This window comes from Lontra canadensis, unplaced genomic scaffold (assembly GCF_010015895.1).
Source record: "Lontra canadensis isolate GAN:19392208 unplaced genomic scaffold, GSC_riverotter_1.0 scaffold120, whole genome shotgun sequence".
In the NCBI taxonomy this organism is placed as follows: domain Eukaryota; kingdom Metazoa; phylum Chordata; class Mammalia; order Carnivora; family Mustelidae; genus Lontra; species Lontra canadensis.
Window position 1 is genome coordinate 4,102,105 of NW_022631114.1, and position 14,954 is coordinate 4,117,058.

Below are 14,954 nucleotides of genomic sequence, written 5' to 3' on the forward strand. Positions count from 1 at the left end.
GTTAGAGCTCCTGCATTTTAATGCCAAGGTCAGTTCTATAAGCTAACTTTAAAAACCACGGTGCAGCCCTGGCTCCCCGTTCAGAGCTCAGGATGCCCTCACTCTGCTTTTCCACTGCTGACTTCTAATGCCTCCCCCCTGCCCTGTTCGGACACTCCCACAGTGCAAGGGGCTGGACAGTGTCCCCTCCGGGAGAGTGACTGTTGGAGCTGGGGCACTCCCTGACAAGCGGCCATAAGCAGGTACTTGGCTTTTCTGTGCCTCAGTTTCCTTAGAGGATTACCAAAAACAATACACACAAGCTCTCAGGACACTTGGGAAATGCTCGATGTCAGCCATCCTCCTCCTTATCCTGGAGCCCGTTCCTCCTGTCAGCTGGGACCCACCACCTTTGTGTCTCCTCAGCCTGGGAGGGAGTCACCTGAGCCCCTACTTCCATCCCTGTAGATGCCCTGAGATCTCAATGTCGAGTGCTGGTGGTCTAGAGCACACTGTGATGCTGGTGCTCGTGGCCAGTGTGCGTGGTCACGGCCGGAAGTCAGTGCCGGAGTCAGTGTTGGAAGTCAGTGGCAGAAGTCTGTGGCACTGCTGCCCCTTAACTGTGTGTCTAGCCTGAAGAGACACCCCACATTCACGCCCAGCCACAGAGGGTTGACTCCTGACTCCCAGCCTAAATTCCTCAGCAGGACATGTCCTGAGGACCTGAAAGCCGGCTGTTAATGGCTCTAAGCTCTCTCCTCGATGGGCCAGCAGGCGAGCAGAGGTAGCCCAGGGAGGCAGTGGACCAGTTAGGGCAGCAGGGGTGACTCACGCTCTCCCGGCCCTGCCCTTTTCCCTGGTCCCCGAGTTCAACTTGAAGAGCCTGTCCTGCTGGAAACCGCTCTACCGCACGCACGGGAGGGAATGCCCAGAACTTGTAGATCTGCCTTGTATAGTTCATCTATGGGCTCCGTCTGAGGAAAACTCAAAGTACTTTAATCTATGACCTGGTGGCAGAAACTCTTCCTGGAGCCGGGACAGGGGAAACGGAGTCGCCGGCGGGCAGGAAAATGAAGAGCCTAACCACGTCTCTAGGAAACCCGGGGCCAGAGCCAGGGCCTACCTGCGAGGGGCACCCCGAGGGATGCCTGGCACTTACTTTATGGGGGCAACAGGGTTCCCCTGCCGGGATCTCCTCTGCTCTGGGGTCATGTAATCCCATTTGAAGACCAAGTTCCAGTCAAAACCTGCCGGAAATTTAACAAAATGTTAGGGTGCTGATGAGAACGGAGTGTGCTCCTGGCAGCTCTGTCCCTCACGGCTCAGATGTATTTGATACTTGGACTGGACTCACTGAAAACCACACACAGCAAAACAATGAAATAAAAGCACCACCGCAAAGCAGCAGTAGAGGGGGGAACCAGCGGTGGTGGTGGTGGGGGGTGCACACCGACTCCTTCCCCGAAAAGCTCACCCCCAACGGAAAATGTGGCTCAGCCTTTCCTACAATAAAATGCCTGAGAATCTCTCTGACAGGGAACAGAGAGCTGCTGAGGAGGGAGCAAACGGGCGGGACAGAGTTGAGTTTGCCACGCCTCCCACCCTGTCCCGGGTGAAAGTACCTGGGGAGGGACGGGAGCACAGGTTCCCTGGGCAGCCAACTCGGCCCCCTCAGGACCCTTGACTGCCACTAAACCACAGGGGGCGAGGTGGCAGAGGGGACCCTTTTAGGTGAAAATGAGCCAAAGGAAGTGGCAAAGCGGGAAGCAGGCTGTGATCTCTAAGACGGCAGCTGTCCTCATTCACCCTTCGAATCCACAGGCCCCTTGGGGCGGCAGAGCCTAGGCCGGGTTCCTGGACGTGGTTCCCGACATCTGTGGGCCCCTGGCCCAGCTGTCTGGTACGTCCTTATGCAGAAGGCACCCTGCATCGAGCCAGTGCACCCCACCTGCTGATGCTCTCGGGACGCACGAGGAGACCACTCTTGGTAACAGATGGCTCACTGCATTTCCAAAGGTCTGACGGCCAAACCTAACTACTCCAGGGCCGTCTGACCTTGAGCTCTGTGCTGCCAGGCTTTCCGCTGGTCGGCAGGACTTGAGCAGTGCCTAAGTCTGGACTTCAGTTTGCTCCGAGGTCGACATTCCTCTGCCCTGCAGCCCGAACAGGGCAGGCTGGGAGGCTTGGGCTGGAAGGTCTCCTGGGCCCACACAGGATCCTTTATGGCCCAACCAAGGGCATGGGACTAAAAAGGTCTCCCAGCTGTCACTGCCAAGTGCAGCAGGCTAGCAAAGAGGCAGCAAGCTGCTGGGGGCCCGGGCGGCAGGGAGAGCAGCACAGAGGGGAAACTGAGGCAGGCCCCACACAGGCTTTTCCTGAAGAGCTCGGCTCTCCCTGAGGCAGAAGGCCCGCTTCAACCAGGGAAACAACACGCGTCCTGCCTGTGTTATGAACAGACAATGCAAAGGCCTCAGTGGGCCTGCTGACATAATGTTATCTGCATTTTTTGAATGATCATTGTTATTTTATTAATTTGGTCCAAAGAGACAAAGTTTATTAGGTTTTGAGGATCTGCTAAAAACATCATCCTTGATTCTTTTTCCTAAAGAGATTTGAGAAAATGCTCCTGGAGTAAATTTGTACCTCTTCTTCATCCAGCAGGAGGACTGCACTGCCCCCCTCCTCCCCCTCCCCTCCACCACCCCAGGGCATCTATGTCCCTGCACCGGCTCTCAAATAAGCAGCTGCTATGGGAAAAGAGAGCTGTCAAATCTCAGCTCTTGTAAATCCTCAGGGGAAGAAAACATTCTGAAACTGCTTTCTTGATAACTAGGGATCAGTCCTCTTTAAAACGCCAAAGCTTCTCACATTTGCGAGAATCTTTTCTGAATGTTATGGGTCCTGATGTAAAGAGTGTCCCCCAACCACGACCGCCCTGTTCTGCTACCTCGGGATGGGGGAGCTGCTCACGTACGCTGACCTCACGCTGGCCACTCTCATCCCTCCACTACCCTCTGTGGCCGGTGCTCCTATCCCCCCACTGCTTGGATGGGCATGCTGAGGTCCGGAAGTGACCTGGCCAGCCCTCGGTGACATGGCAGGTGGGGTCAAAACCCCGGGTCTCCCTGACTGTCTCAGCACTTTGTTTTCTGAGGTCATGCCCAGTTTTATAGTCTTATGGTCTTCAATTTTTGATGCTAACTATCAGTGGATCTTGTGTCTGTGTGTCCGTGCGACTACCGTCCGTCCTTCTCTGATCAGCTCAAAGTGTTAGAAGGTGGGAGAAGAAGCCCCTTGTTTCACATAAAGAAACCGGGGTGCTGGACGGCTAGGAAAGAAACCACGGATCTCAGGTATAAGGAATCAATAGTGAACAGATTACACCAACAGAAGGCGAAGGCTTTGATATTTCTTTGAGCTGTCCTGAGCCGTCTTTGCTGCCCTCTTGGCTCTCGGCCACGTTCTGAGAGGCATGGCTGCCCACCAGTGGGGTTTCAGAGCACAGAGCCTTCACCGTTGGGCCCCCGCCAGCCCCCCAGCCCCAAGGACACAAGGACAACTCATAAGAGCCAGACACCACGGGACCAGTTCCTTCGAGGGGGCCGGTGTGGTCCCCGCGCCCCTCTCAGCACCACGAAGCGCGGCATGAGCTCAGGGCTTCTCCAGGCTGGTCCCTTCGTGGGTCTGTCCCACCAAAGCTACTTTGATATTTACACTAAGACCTCACATGCCTTGTTCATGCCCTGCCTTCAAAAGCACATGATGGGGTTTTCCAGAAGCTGCAGAACGTGTGGTGTCGGTTCTCTGGTGGACAAGAGGACATGCACTTGCAGCGTCTTGTGTTTTAACAATTTCTTGGCTTTACTCCCTAATACAGCAAGTGCTGACACATACTGCCCACGTGAGCAGACATTCTTTGGGGCCTCTGATGGTTTTGGAGAAGGTGGAGCGCGTTAAGACCAGTTACTCATGGGGCCCGGGTTGGGGGGCGTAAAGGAGCACATCCGGAGGCTGTGGGGACCAATAGGAAGCCGATGCGGCCCCTCGAAGCAGGATGTGGGGTGTCGGCAGGGTGGGGAGGAGGTGTCCACAGCCAGCCAGGTGCAGGGGTGATGAATGGGTGGGGGTGGTCGGCGGGAGCCGGTGATGATCCGGCTGACCAGGCTTTGCCACTAGGGAGACGCAGGCTGTCAGGGGCACCGGGGTCAGAGAGGAGGCAAAGGCGAGCCCAGCCCTTCCCCTCTGCAAACCCCGAGCGCTGTGACGCTCAGCACAGACCACCTGTCAGCTCGGGTGACGCCTCGTCCTAGCCTCCGACTTGGGAAGACTGAATCTTCTCTGATTAAAAATGACACCCACACTGTGTACTAAGCCACACATGTCATCACAGCCACAGAAGGTCAAAGAGATAAGAGGAGAACAGGAAGCGCAGGAAGTTCTTTAAGGGAAAGAAGGCCATTTTTCTCTCTTTATGAAAGTCTACTTGTCGGGCACGGAGACTGCCTGTGCTCCCGGCACGTGCGCTGGAGGTGAGCACACGGCCATCACTGTCACTTCTGACACTGAGCGGGAGCAGTCATCAGCCGTCATGCGGACAGCCGGAGCAAGGCAGGCTGGACCGGGAGTGGCACCTACCGCCTTTCAAGTCAGCAGACGCCCCCACGTACTGAAAGTTGTCCATATTAATGACATCGATGATAGGGGACACTACCCGCGTCCTGTCCTGAAAAACAAATCAACAAAAAAGGGGGAGTCAGTATCACAAACTAAACAAAGCATCCCGCCCCACCAGGGGCAGGCATCGGCGTCCGGCAGTATCAGGGACACCTGCCAACCCTCCCGCCACCTGCCACTCCAGGCCGGAGGAGGCGCTGGGGCTCCCCATCCCACGTGCCCCACCCTCCGCCATCACAGACGGGGTCTGTTCTGGGCCAAGTGAGGTCAACAGGGAGCAGGCAGAGAGAATCGCTCCCTGCTAGCAGACAGCCGTGGCCACGGGACACCTCTGGCGTTTGCTGCCTGAGCTGATGGCCAGGACTGCCCCTGTGTGTCCCCCGCATTCTCTTCTGCTTCCCCAAGCACCCAAACTTCCAAGCACGGGGCTACTCTCCTTCCGACAGAATCTAAGCTCAGCTGTCCTTAAGCATCCTATTCTGTGAGCTGCGTGCGGTCAACGCTGGGAAAGGACTCACAGCGGAGGGAGCCACGCAACGATGCTGGGAACCTGTCTTTGTGCGTGTGGTGGGAAGCGCCTGGATGTGGCTACGGCCGAAGGTAACCCAAGGAAACTCAAGAATCCCAGATTCGAAGCACATCTCACCTGTGAGTCCACCCAACAAAACATATTACCCCCTTAGATGGAGGCATTTCTTTCTGCCACAGTCATTACTCTGGTGGTCTGGGAACATACAGCCTTTCAACTTTCCTGTCCTGTTTAAAATCAGATGCTCGGGGCGCCTGGGTGGCTCAGTGGGTTAAAGCCTCTGCCTTCGGCTCAGGTCATGATCCCAGGATCCGGGGATCGAGCCCCGTGTCGGGCTCTCTGCTCAGCAGGGAGCCTGCTTCCCCGCCCCCCCGCCTGCCTCTCTGCCTGTGATCTCTGTTTAACTTGTGATCTCTGTTTGTGAAATAAATAAATAAAATCTTTAAAAAAAATCAGATAATCAGATGCTTGATGCTGGTGAGAGGCACTGCCCCACGTGGCTAGTTAACAAAAGAGTAAATGCTTTCCTCGAGCCACTTACAGAACCCGTGTTCACCATAAAAAAGACTGCGAGTAACAAACGAGTAATCCGCAGAGCTAGCAACGGAACACGTCAGAGGAAGATGTAAGAAGAATGTCAAGTTTCAGCAGCCCCAGGTGCAAGTTTACGGGGTAGAAACCCCCGTGCGGGCCCTGAGCACGGACAGTCCGATCTTTCTCACTCGGCTCCGCCTGGGCCTAGGGATGGGAGTCGAAGAACACAGTGTGCTTGGCTTTTACATCCATTTCTTTTGTTTTGACTTCTTTTGATAGGACGGGACTTAGTGAGCTTTCTAATTTTCCACTCCTTCCATCCTTACTTGGGGAGAGGGTACTAGAAAGGCTTGCGGCGGTCCCCACCGTGGAGGCATGGGGTCTCCGCACACGCTAGCATCTTGGCTGTGGCTTCCCAGTGTCCTCTGCCAGCTGGGGGAACAGTCTGGTGCTATGAAGACTGACCTGGGAGAGGGTGGGTGGGGGGCTACAGGAGGGTGGGGTTTCCAGGGGGTTCCTCCTTCAGCTAGGTGGGGTGTGACGTGCCAGAGGGCTCAGTGAGGGATGGGCTAGGACCGGCTTTGCCTTCCTGGCTCTGCCTCCTGTAAGAATTTTGGATGTGTTATTCAAGTTCCCTGGACCCCCAGTCCCTCTTGGGTCAAATGGGGGTAACGGCCGGATCCCAGGTAATAGGTAACGTGTCTAACGTGTGGTTAGTAAAGAGGTCTGAATATCATACTGTCACTATGAGTGTACAGAGCCACACTACCGCCACATCGTAATTACCAGTGGCTGGTGGTTAGTTAGCATCTCATGACTTACTACCCGTCGGCTATGTCCTCGTCACGCTTGACTTGCAAAAGGCATGACTCGTGCACTTCCTATTTCTCCAGTACTTTCATTACGTTTGCTTCATCACCCCAAAGAAACACTTTCTCAGTCAGGAGGAAAGGAAGTCAGCAGAACAAGTAAAAGGCAAGAGACATGGCAACGGGCCAAAAGGAATGCCACTGGCGAGGTTTCTGGAGACAGCGAGCCACGGGTCACCCTGACAGCCTCAAAGGGTCGACGGGGTGGTCGCGGGCCCCCGTCCCGCCACAAGCCCGCAGGCTGGGTTTCTCAGCGAGCAGCGGGCGGGAGACGCATACCCTGGCCCCCAGCTCTCAGGCAGCCAACGCGCGGCTTGCACTTGCTGGAGGCCCGGCGCTGGTCTGAGCTCCGAGGCTGGCTACAAAGCAGCCGGCAGGGGAGGACGGCGCTCCGAAGGGAAAGAAAGGGCCTGCGTCAGACGAATCAGCCTCTGCTGATCCTTGCCTCCCGCCTGCAGTTGCTGTCCTCCCCAGCCAGATTCCCACGGTGAGCAAAGCGCCCTTTGAGCAGATGCCCAAGCGCGGACTCTTCTCCTCTCTGGCATGAAGGCAAACCGCAGCGCGAGCCCCGCGCCTCACCTCGGCCACCCTCTCCAGGAGGGGCTCCAGCCAGTGCTCGTTGCACTCGCAGTGGCTGTCCAGGAACGTCAGCACCTTGGCCTGGGCCGCGTCAGCCCCCCGGACCCGCGAGCGCATCAGGCCTGTGGAAGGGGTTTCAAAAGCGCGTCAGGGTATCTGAGAAAAAGGCCGCGGCGTCCTCCAGCCCCCGGCCTGGACACCCCACGCGGCTCTGCGGCCCCGCGAACCGGGGTGGGAGGATCAATACCAGGACAGAACTGCCAGCACTTCCCCCTCCGAAGTGAACTGGGTGCCCGGGAAGACGACCTTCTCAGAACGCCTGCCCTCTGAGACAGACCTTTACGCAACTGAGCTGTCCTCCATCGAGCGCTCGGGTGTGGGACTTTGACAACTAGTTTCCCGTGACACAGCCACAGGGTTTTACAATTAACTGGGCCATGGAAGGTGTTACTCAGAACTTCCAGGGGCTGAAGGCGCCGATGTCGGTGGCGGTAACGCAGTGAGAACAGCGCTGCAAATATCTTTGTCTTCCTAAGACTTTGCGCAGCCCAGCAGCACCCGGGACGAACCCCTGGTGACTGGCTTTTACGCAAAATTGGTTCCGTATCAGTCAAATTAATACCACCTATATACTTGTGATCTGTGCCTAACGCAGGGTTTTTACGATCATGCGAAGTCTTAGCCCAAGTGCTGTCTGCGGCGTCACCGGGAGGGGCGGGCGTCTTCAGTGGCTTTTGCCATGGATGCCGGGCCCCAGATGGCCCCCCTGCCTTGCCTGTGGTTCCGCATGGATAACACAGTGTCAGTTATCCATGGTCAACCATAGTCTGGAAGCAGATGACCCTCCTTCTGATGTCTTCTCAGAAGGCCAGCTGTAGCCTGACACTATGTCATTAGGTCTTTGTCACTCATGTCACTTCACCTCATCACATGGGCATTTTATCATCCCGTCAGCACGAGAAGGGTGAGTGCTGTAGGATCAGATATTTTGAGAGGGACCACATTCACCTAACTTTTCTGTAGTATACCACTATGACTGTCTTATTTTACCATTATTGTTGTTCATCTCTTACGGTGCCTGATGTAGAACTTAAACCTCGTTGGGGGTAGGTACGCATAGGAAGAAACAGTCCAAAGAGGGTCCCGTATGATCTGTGGTTTCTGGCATCCCCAGGGGTGGGCCAGTGTTTTCAGTTGCTTCATACATTGTAGTCAAAATGGGTTTTCCATGGTTCTTACAGAGCTGCGTGCCACGGGAGGGAAAAGAGACGAAGGCGTCTCATACTGGAAAGGGCCAGAGAGCAGGCAGAAGCAGTCAGACCAAACGGGGCTCAACCCTTAGAAGGACAGAATCACGCGGAGTGGAGGGCCCGTGCCGGTGGTGTTTCCCGCAAGGTTACTCCACGACCCACCGCAACAACACCTTTTCGGGTTGTGGTGTCAGAGGACAGAGTCCGGGGTCTCCGGAGTAGCTGGAAACGGAAGGAGGAGATCCCGGAAAGGAGTGCAGCCCCCGGGCTGAGCACCTCCCCGTAAATCCTCGGTTGACCGCCCGATCCTCAGGCACAGGGGAGACCCCAAGCAGTGGCTGAAAGGGAACCATCGGAGGGCAGGGAGGAGATTTCAGCTGGTGACTACCCCAGGGACACAGACTTTGGCACAGGAGTCCCGCCAAGGTCGTCTCTGAAGTTCCTCAGCTGATTCTAATAAACAGCGAGACGAAGAGTCACCACAACCCTCAGCACTGAATAAAGCTAAGCCGTTCCTTCGCTGCCATAGTATTTTATGCGACTGATTTTCTCTCTCATCCAGCAGCAGTACCGTAGGCACCTGTCTGTACGTTCAAATATATGGGATACACACGCACGCACACATGAGCAGCCAAGCACACGTAGACATTACTGTGTGTGCGTGTTCTCGCTCACTCGTCGCACACTCATTTGTTTCGAACAGCGTCCCACCCTCTGCCTTCCCCCGGTGGCCCCTCCTCACCCTGTTCCAAAACAAAGTGTCAACTCGGGCTCTCACCCACGTGAAGATGCTGAGTAAAAGCGCCGAGAAGGACCCATTTCGGAGGCTAACGGCTCGCCCTGACGAGGCCAGCGGTGTCGGTCAGGGATAAAATACCGACACGAAAAATAATTTCTCTCTTTTCCACCTCTTCTTCTTCTTTTCTTCCCCCCTGTGCTAGCAGACACTTCAGGCTTAAATTCAAAAAGTTATGACGCGGTTTGTCTGGAAGCAAATGTAAGGCAAGACTTTCAGTCTGATCTCAAGGTTTTGGCTTATTCTAAGCTTTGGGAGACGGATGGGGAGTCCAGCAAACGGAGCTGGCTTCGGAGCACGCTGGTCCCCTGGTTTACGTATCCTGAACATCTGGACTGATGACCTTAGTTGGCTAAAATATGGTGCTGATGGCGTGGTCCTAACAGGCTCAGTCGCTTTAACGCGGATGAAATTCGGGCTAAGACGTACTGACTGCTGGACTGTCCAGGGTACCAGAAGATAGAGTGCATATTGATCAGGGATCGCAAGCACCACCACTGCAGAATCAACAGAGTCCTTCTCAAATAACCAAAATGGCACGTTTTAAAGCATCTGTCTCCAGACTACGGTGGAGTCTAGAATCCAGCCGCCGTGCCCTCTGACAGCACGGATGTACGGGATGGTCATTACACTGCGATTTTAGTCTCCTTTCCAGACACTTCAAAGTAATACTTCCCCTTTGGAGTCTCTCTTATAACTGCCAATAAAGTCGACTGATGAGCCCAACTCTGGCAGATAAGACTGACAGCAGGTTTTGAAGCTGGCATTTGCAAAATCCAATAAGCATGTAATTGCAGTGCTATCTTCCTTCTTGGGATACCTCACCTCCAGCGGGCTGTCAAACTCAAATCCCTTATTTTATCAGATGCCTGAAGCATGGAGTCATTAAACTTCTCATTGCTAAATCTTTGTTTTTCTTCTCAACTCTACTACTCCAGGGACTGATAAGCCTTCCTCGATGGTAAAAGGAAGAGAGGAGCCAATTTCCCAAATACATAAATAAAAATGTAATTCGAACTCCTGCCCTAGTATACAAACAGTTTCAATTAAGCTTTGAACATCCTCCCTAGGCTTTGCCGGGAGAGGCTCCCAAGAGGCGCTGGTTGAGAGAGACAGACAAAAAGACTGGAAAGTTAATTGTTCTTCGAGCTGAAATATTTCTTTAAGTCATTGCCGGGTTCGGGAAAAGTCAGAATTCAACAGTCTTGGTATGGAACTAAGAAAAGAGTCTTACCTTCTCGCCGATCATTTCTGAGAACCCGTACCTTCTCAATTTTCCCCAAGAGGGCCCCGTCTTCAGCTAGGGAAAGAGAGAAGTGGAACATTTGGTACCCCATTTACAAGGGCTTTGCACTCAAGTATCGTGAATCTCGGTCATCTGTGGGTAGACAATCTCCTGGGGCATCAAAGAGGCACCCCTTCTTTTGTGGGCCCTGATCTCTGGCCGTCTCGGGAAACGCGTCACTAGCAGCCACGCTAAGGGAAGCTGGCGTCCGGGAGACCGGCCGGCCGTGGGGGAGGAAGCCGACTTGGTACTTACGGTCATTGCTGTAGTCATCCACCAAGATGATCTCTTTTATGAGGTGGGGTGGGCTTTTCTTAAGCACACTGAGGAAACAAAGATAAAGAGTGGAGGCCTTTAAGGGGTATCATTTGGGCTGGGGAATTCTCACATGCTGGGCCCAGACCTTGGCTGGAGAAGCCACTGGCCACTGCTCGTGCTGCGGTCAGGTGACCCGCCTGTCTCCCCCCCCCATCCCCCAGCCCAGACAGCTCTGGCCCCGGGGTGCTCGGGACGTGGGGCCGTGTCCAGCACCCCTCCCGGGGAATGCCTCCCACACGGTGCAGCAGGCAGGCAATGGTGGGGGTGGGGTGGGGGTCTCCTGCCCTCACCTGACCACGGTCCTCAGCAAGGCCGACCTGGCTTCGTTGTGGAAGGTGATCACCACGCTGGTGGCCGGCAGGTCCACCCGCCACTGCTTCCGCTGACACCTGAGGGAAGAGCAAAGACCGTTCTCTGAAGGAAGAGCCGGGCCCGGCCTCGGGAAGGTTCTGGGGAGCGCGGGCAGCCCGACGGGCCACGGCGGACATATTTGGACCAACTGGTGATCCGTAGGAGGGACCGGCCGGTTCTGAGAGGAAGTGACAATGGACATAAGGGACAGGAAAACACGGCCGGAGTTACATTTTAAAAGATGATTTCGGCGGAAAGGAACATATTGAGAACATCTTTCTAGCGCTGAAAAGAAAAACGAAGCGTGTTTTAGAACAGTGAAGTCTCATTTCTTCTCACGTACAGAAACACCTCAGAGGCGCACTTTTCACAGCCACAGCGGGTATTTCTGAGGGCGGGAACCAACTGCGGGTCGGTGTTCTCTTCTCATTCTTCAGCAGCGCGCAGGGCTTCGGGGCTCCTGGCGAAGCTGTGTGTGGAACCTGCCTCCGTCCCGCTGACCGTTCTCCTCCCACCCCTCTACCAAGGCAGCAGGGACACACGCCTGTCACCCTGCCAGGCCGGGGCAGGGTGAGGGCGCGGGGGCTCCTGAGCCCGCGCGCTCTCGCCCTTCGTTTAGGGAGCTGAAGGAACCCCGGGTCGGCCTCTGTACAAAGCTGATCTGGGGGTGCCGGGGAGAAACTACGGGCAGACCAACGCAAGGCACCTGTCCAGTCTGTTCTCCACAAACAGACACAAGACGGCGAGGGCACGGAATGGCACTTTTGAAAAACAGGACTCTGCTAGGCGGAGGCTGAAGACGCTAGAGTATCCCACGCCAGAGGCAGAATGACCCAGGAACGGGGCTCCATCTCAGCACAGACCTTCCTAGGGGACCCTCTGAGGCGGGATCCATGGACCATGAGAACATGCCAGCAGGGAGGGGATGGTGCCGGACACGGAGTGGTAACTCTGCGGCGGGCTCACCGCCTGTCAGGACCACTGGGCAGCCATCAACTTGGGGTTTCAGCGCACTCAGAGAGTTTCCAAAATGGTGGCACCAAGGACACCCGCTTGGAAAAAAGGCTGGGAGACCGTCAAGCATCTTTGCCCCGAGGGAAACCGTTCTCAGTGTTTTCATAGTCAGGGTGGGAAGAGTGAGAGATTTTTGCTGTGAGCCTGTAGCAGGGCGGGAGCTGTCTGTGGCGCCCACAAGGAGGTCCGGACATGCTGGCCTCTGGCACCTGCAGGCGGTCCTGCCCTCACGCAGGGAAGCTCGCTGCCACCAGCACCAAGGCCGCTGGAAGCCTTCCACGGTGCCAAGACACTTTGAAAACCTTGTTTTACCTGTTAGCTCTTAACGCAGCTTACCACCGCTGTGAGGGATCCGCTTCCACAATTAAAGGCATCTATCTTGAATGGCAAATCGGTGAGAAAAGTGCAAAGATTTCTTTAAAAAGTCACCTTTGGAGCTCAGCCACAGCTAAAAGCATTTACGCAGTTAGGGACTAAAGTGGCTGCGCGAGCGGCTCACGGACAATGGCCAGCAGTTCCACACAAACGAGGACATCTGAGAGGAAAATGAGACACTCGTTTTCCCTCCTGACTGGGAAAACGACTTCAGAGGAGCACATTCTCAAGAGAAGCAAGAAAAGCCAGGCAATTAAGAAGCAATTAGGTCAGAATCACAAGATGGACCTCTTTTGTTTATTCTGGTTATCTGGATAGCCCGACTGTCATTAATCATGAGAAAACCGCATCATCTACCCGTCACTGCCGTCCGGGGGACAAAAACGCATTCTGGAATTGATATGGTACCTCATTATGGCTCCCGGCAGCCGCATCTTTAATGACAAGGAGACAGATTGGCTAGTTTTGCTGTCACTCCTTTTCTTTCCATTTTCAGAATTAGCCAATTGTTGGATTAAGGGAGGATGTGCAAGGTTCAGCTGTGAACACATTCCTGATGGCGGTCCTTCCCCCAACGCAATCTGTCATGCATGAGAAGAGTGATGCCCTCTGCGGCGAGGGGCCACGCAGTCCAGTGGGCAGCGCTGAGTGGCGTAGGCCAGGTGCACCCCGGCTCCCGAGCTCCTGGAGCACGGGCCTCCGGGGCCATGGGGGGACTAAACCAGGGAAACACCTCTCCTCCTCGAGGCATCGTCCACTCCACGATCCAATCATGCCCTACCCTCTCGGCTTCCTCTTCTCCATGGGAAGCCTCGTGCTCCGCGAGCGCTGGGAAGTCTCAGGGGGGCCCTGGGAACGTTTTTTCCAGATCACAAAGGGCTGCTGCTTCCACATCGTTTGATGAAAACTCCCCTGCATATTCATGAGGCACCAAGTTCCGCCAGGACTTGGCAGCCAGGAGGCATCCCGTTTTTTAAGGCAAAAGGGATAACGAACAGCAACTGAGAAGTATCTTACACCCCATGAGCTGCGAGGGTATGCGCGTACGGATGCGTATGGATTCAGATCCGAACTCCTCACACGGAGCCAAGAGAAGGGGGAGGGGGGAGCGCAGAATTTCTTTAAAAAGAAACAGAATAAATCTTGCCTTTAAAGACTCCCACCCGTGCCAAGGCGTCTTCACGACTGCAGAGCGAGTGAAACAAGGCCCCATACAGCAGCTCCTCAGGGGACTAGGCTGCCAGGGACGTTCACGCTGGAGCTCTCCCGGGGAGTGGGGGACGGACCGCAGCTCCCTGCAAGCCTGGGGTGGGACGGGTTTGCCGCCGACGGGAGCTGGAAGCCGCGGGTCCCCGGGGACGTGTGACAGGGCCCTGGGCCACATGCTGGGGACGCAAGGTCGCCTGAGTGTCCATGGGTCTGGTACTAGAGTGGTCATCCGGGTGACTTCCTAGCCGGTAAAATGCAGACTTTAAAAATTGGACACAGAGGTTTTCTTTTTTAGGTCTTTAGTTTTAAAATTTCTCTGTGACCACACAGCTCTCAATCTCTGAACTCTTTCTTGAGGGGCTGGAGATGGAGAAAATGTCCGATCTCCATGCCCACGTGCTCCTGAGCCCTTCTGAAGAATGAATTTGTCTCCGGGGCAGACTCGTTCTGACGTGGGGGTTATATCTAGGGTTGAACACAAAGTAGATCAAAGAACCCCGGGCATTGCTTCAAATGTACCCCCAAATGCACCGGGAAGCTAGGGGCTCTGTTTAGGAATGCAGGAGTTAAATCGTGTGTTTTCTAATCTTCTGCCCCGCAGCATGCCACCGCTCACCACCATCTCGACTGGTCCGGTATTTCCGCAAAGGGCCTGTGGTAGCCTTGGTTACCGACTGTGTCATCTGCGAAGATGGCTCTCATAATCTTGCACGGTTATTGGAAAAATAAAATAAAAATATATGAAAAAGAAGGCCACTGTAATTCTAACTCAGGGGTGTAATACACATTTGGTGGTTGTGCATAGTTGGTGCCTGTCATTGGCACGTGCCGGTTGGCATGGAGTCTTCTATGGGAACTTGCCGTTGAGGCCAGTGTGACAGGCATGAGACAGACTAACGCACGTGGAGATCTGGGGGAGGAGAGCATGGTCACTCAGGGGAAGAAGGGTTCCTAGGGTTGCAGGAAAAGCTCAGTGGATGGAAGGGAAGGGGCAGAGAAGGAGGCTTCAATAAACGAAAGAGAGTTCCAGGACATCTACAAGGTACGGAGCAAGGACGCACTTAGTGAGACGGGCATGGCGGCCAAACAGAGGGTGACAGGAGAGAAGAAACGCCGAGTTAACATGCTCTGTCTCCCTGATATGTCCGTCCAACTCAGATTTTGTAAGGAAAATACCGAGCAAGTTGGCTAA

General features: G+C 54.8%; 1 protein-coding gene across 1 annotated transcript in view; it reads right to left on the bottom strand.

Annotated features, from left to right (window-relative positions):
* Positions 1-14,954, bottom strand: part of GALNT2 (polypeptide N-acetylgalactosaminyltransferase 2) — a 180,376-nt gene that overhangs the window by 22,358 nt on the left and 143,064 nt on the right. The window contains exons 4-9 of the mRNA XM_032841093.1: positions 11,104-11,202; positions 10,751-10,818; positions 10,445-10,510; positions 7,165-7,286; positions 4,615-4,702; positions 1,139-1,226 (exon numbers count right to left, since the gene is read on the bottom strand). Coding sequence (XP_032696984.1) covers positions 1,139-1,226; positions 4,615-4,702; positions 7,165-7,286; positions 10,445-10,510; positions 10,751-10,818; positions 11,104-11,202 — 531 coding nt within the window. The remainder of the gene's footprint in view (positions 1-1,138; positions 1,227-4,614; positions 4,703-7,164; positions 7,287-10,444; positions 10,511-10,750; positions 10,819-11,103; positions 11,203-14,954) is intronic.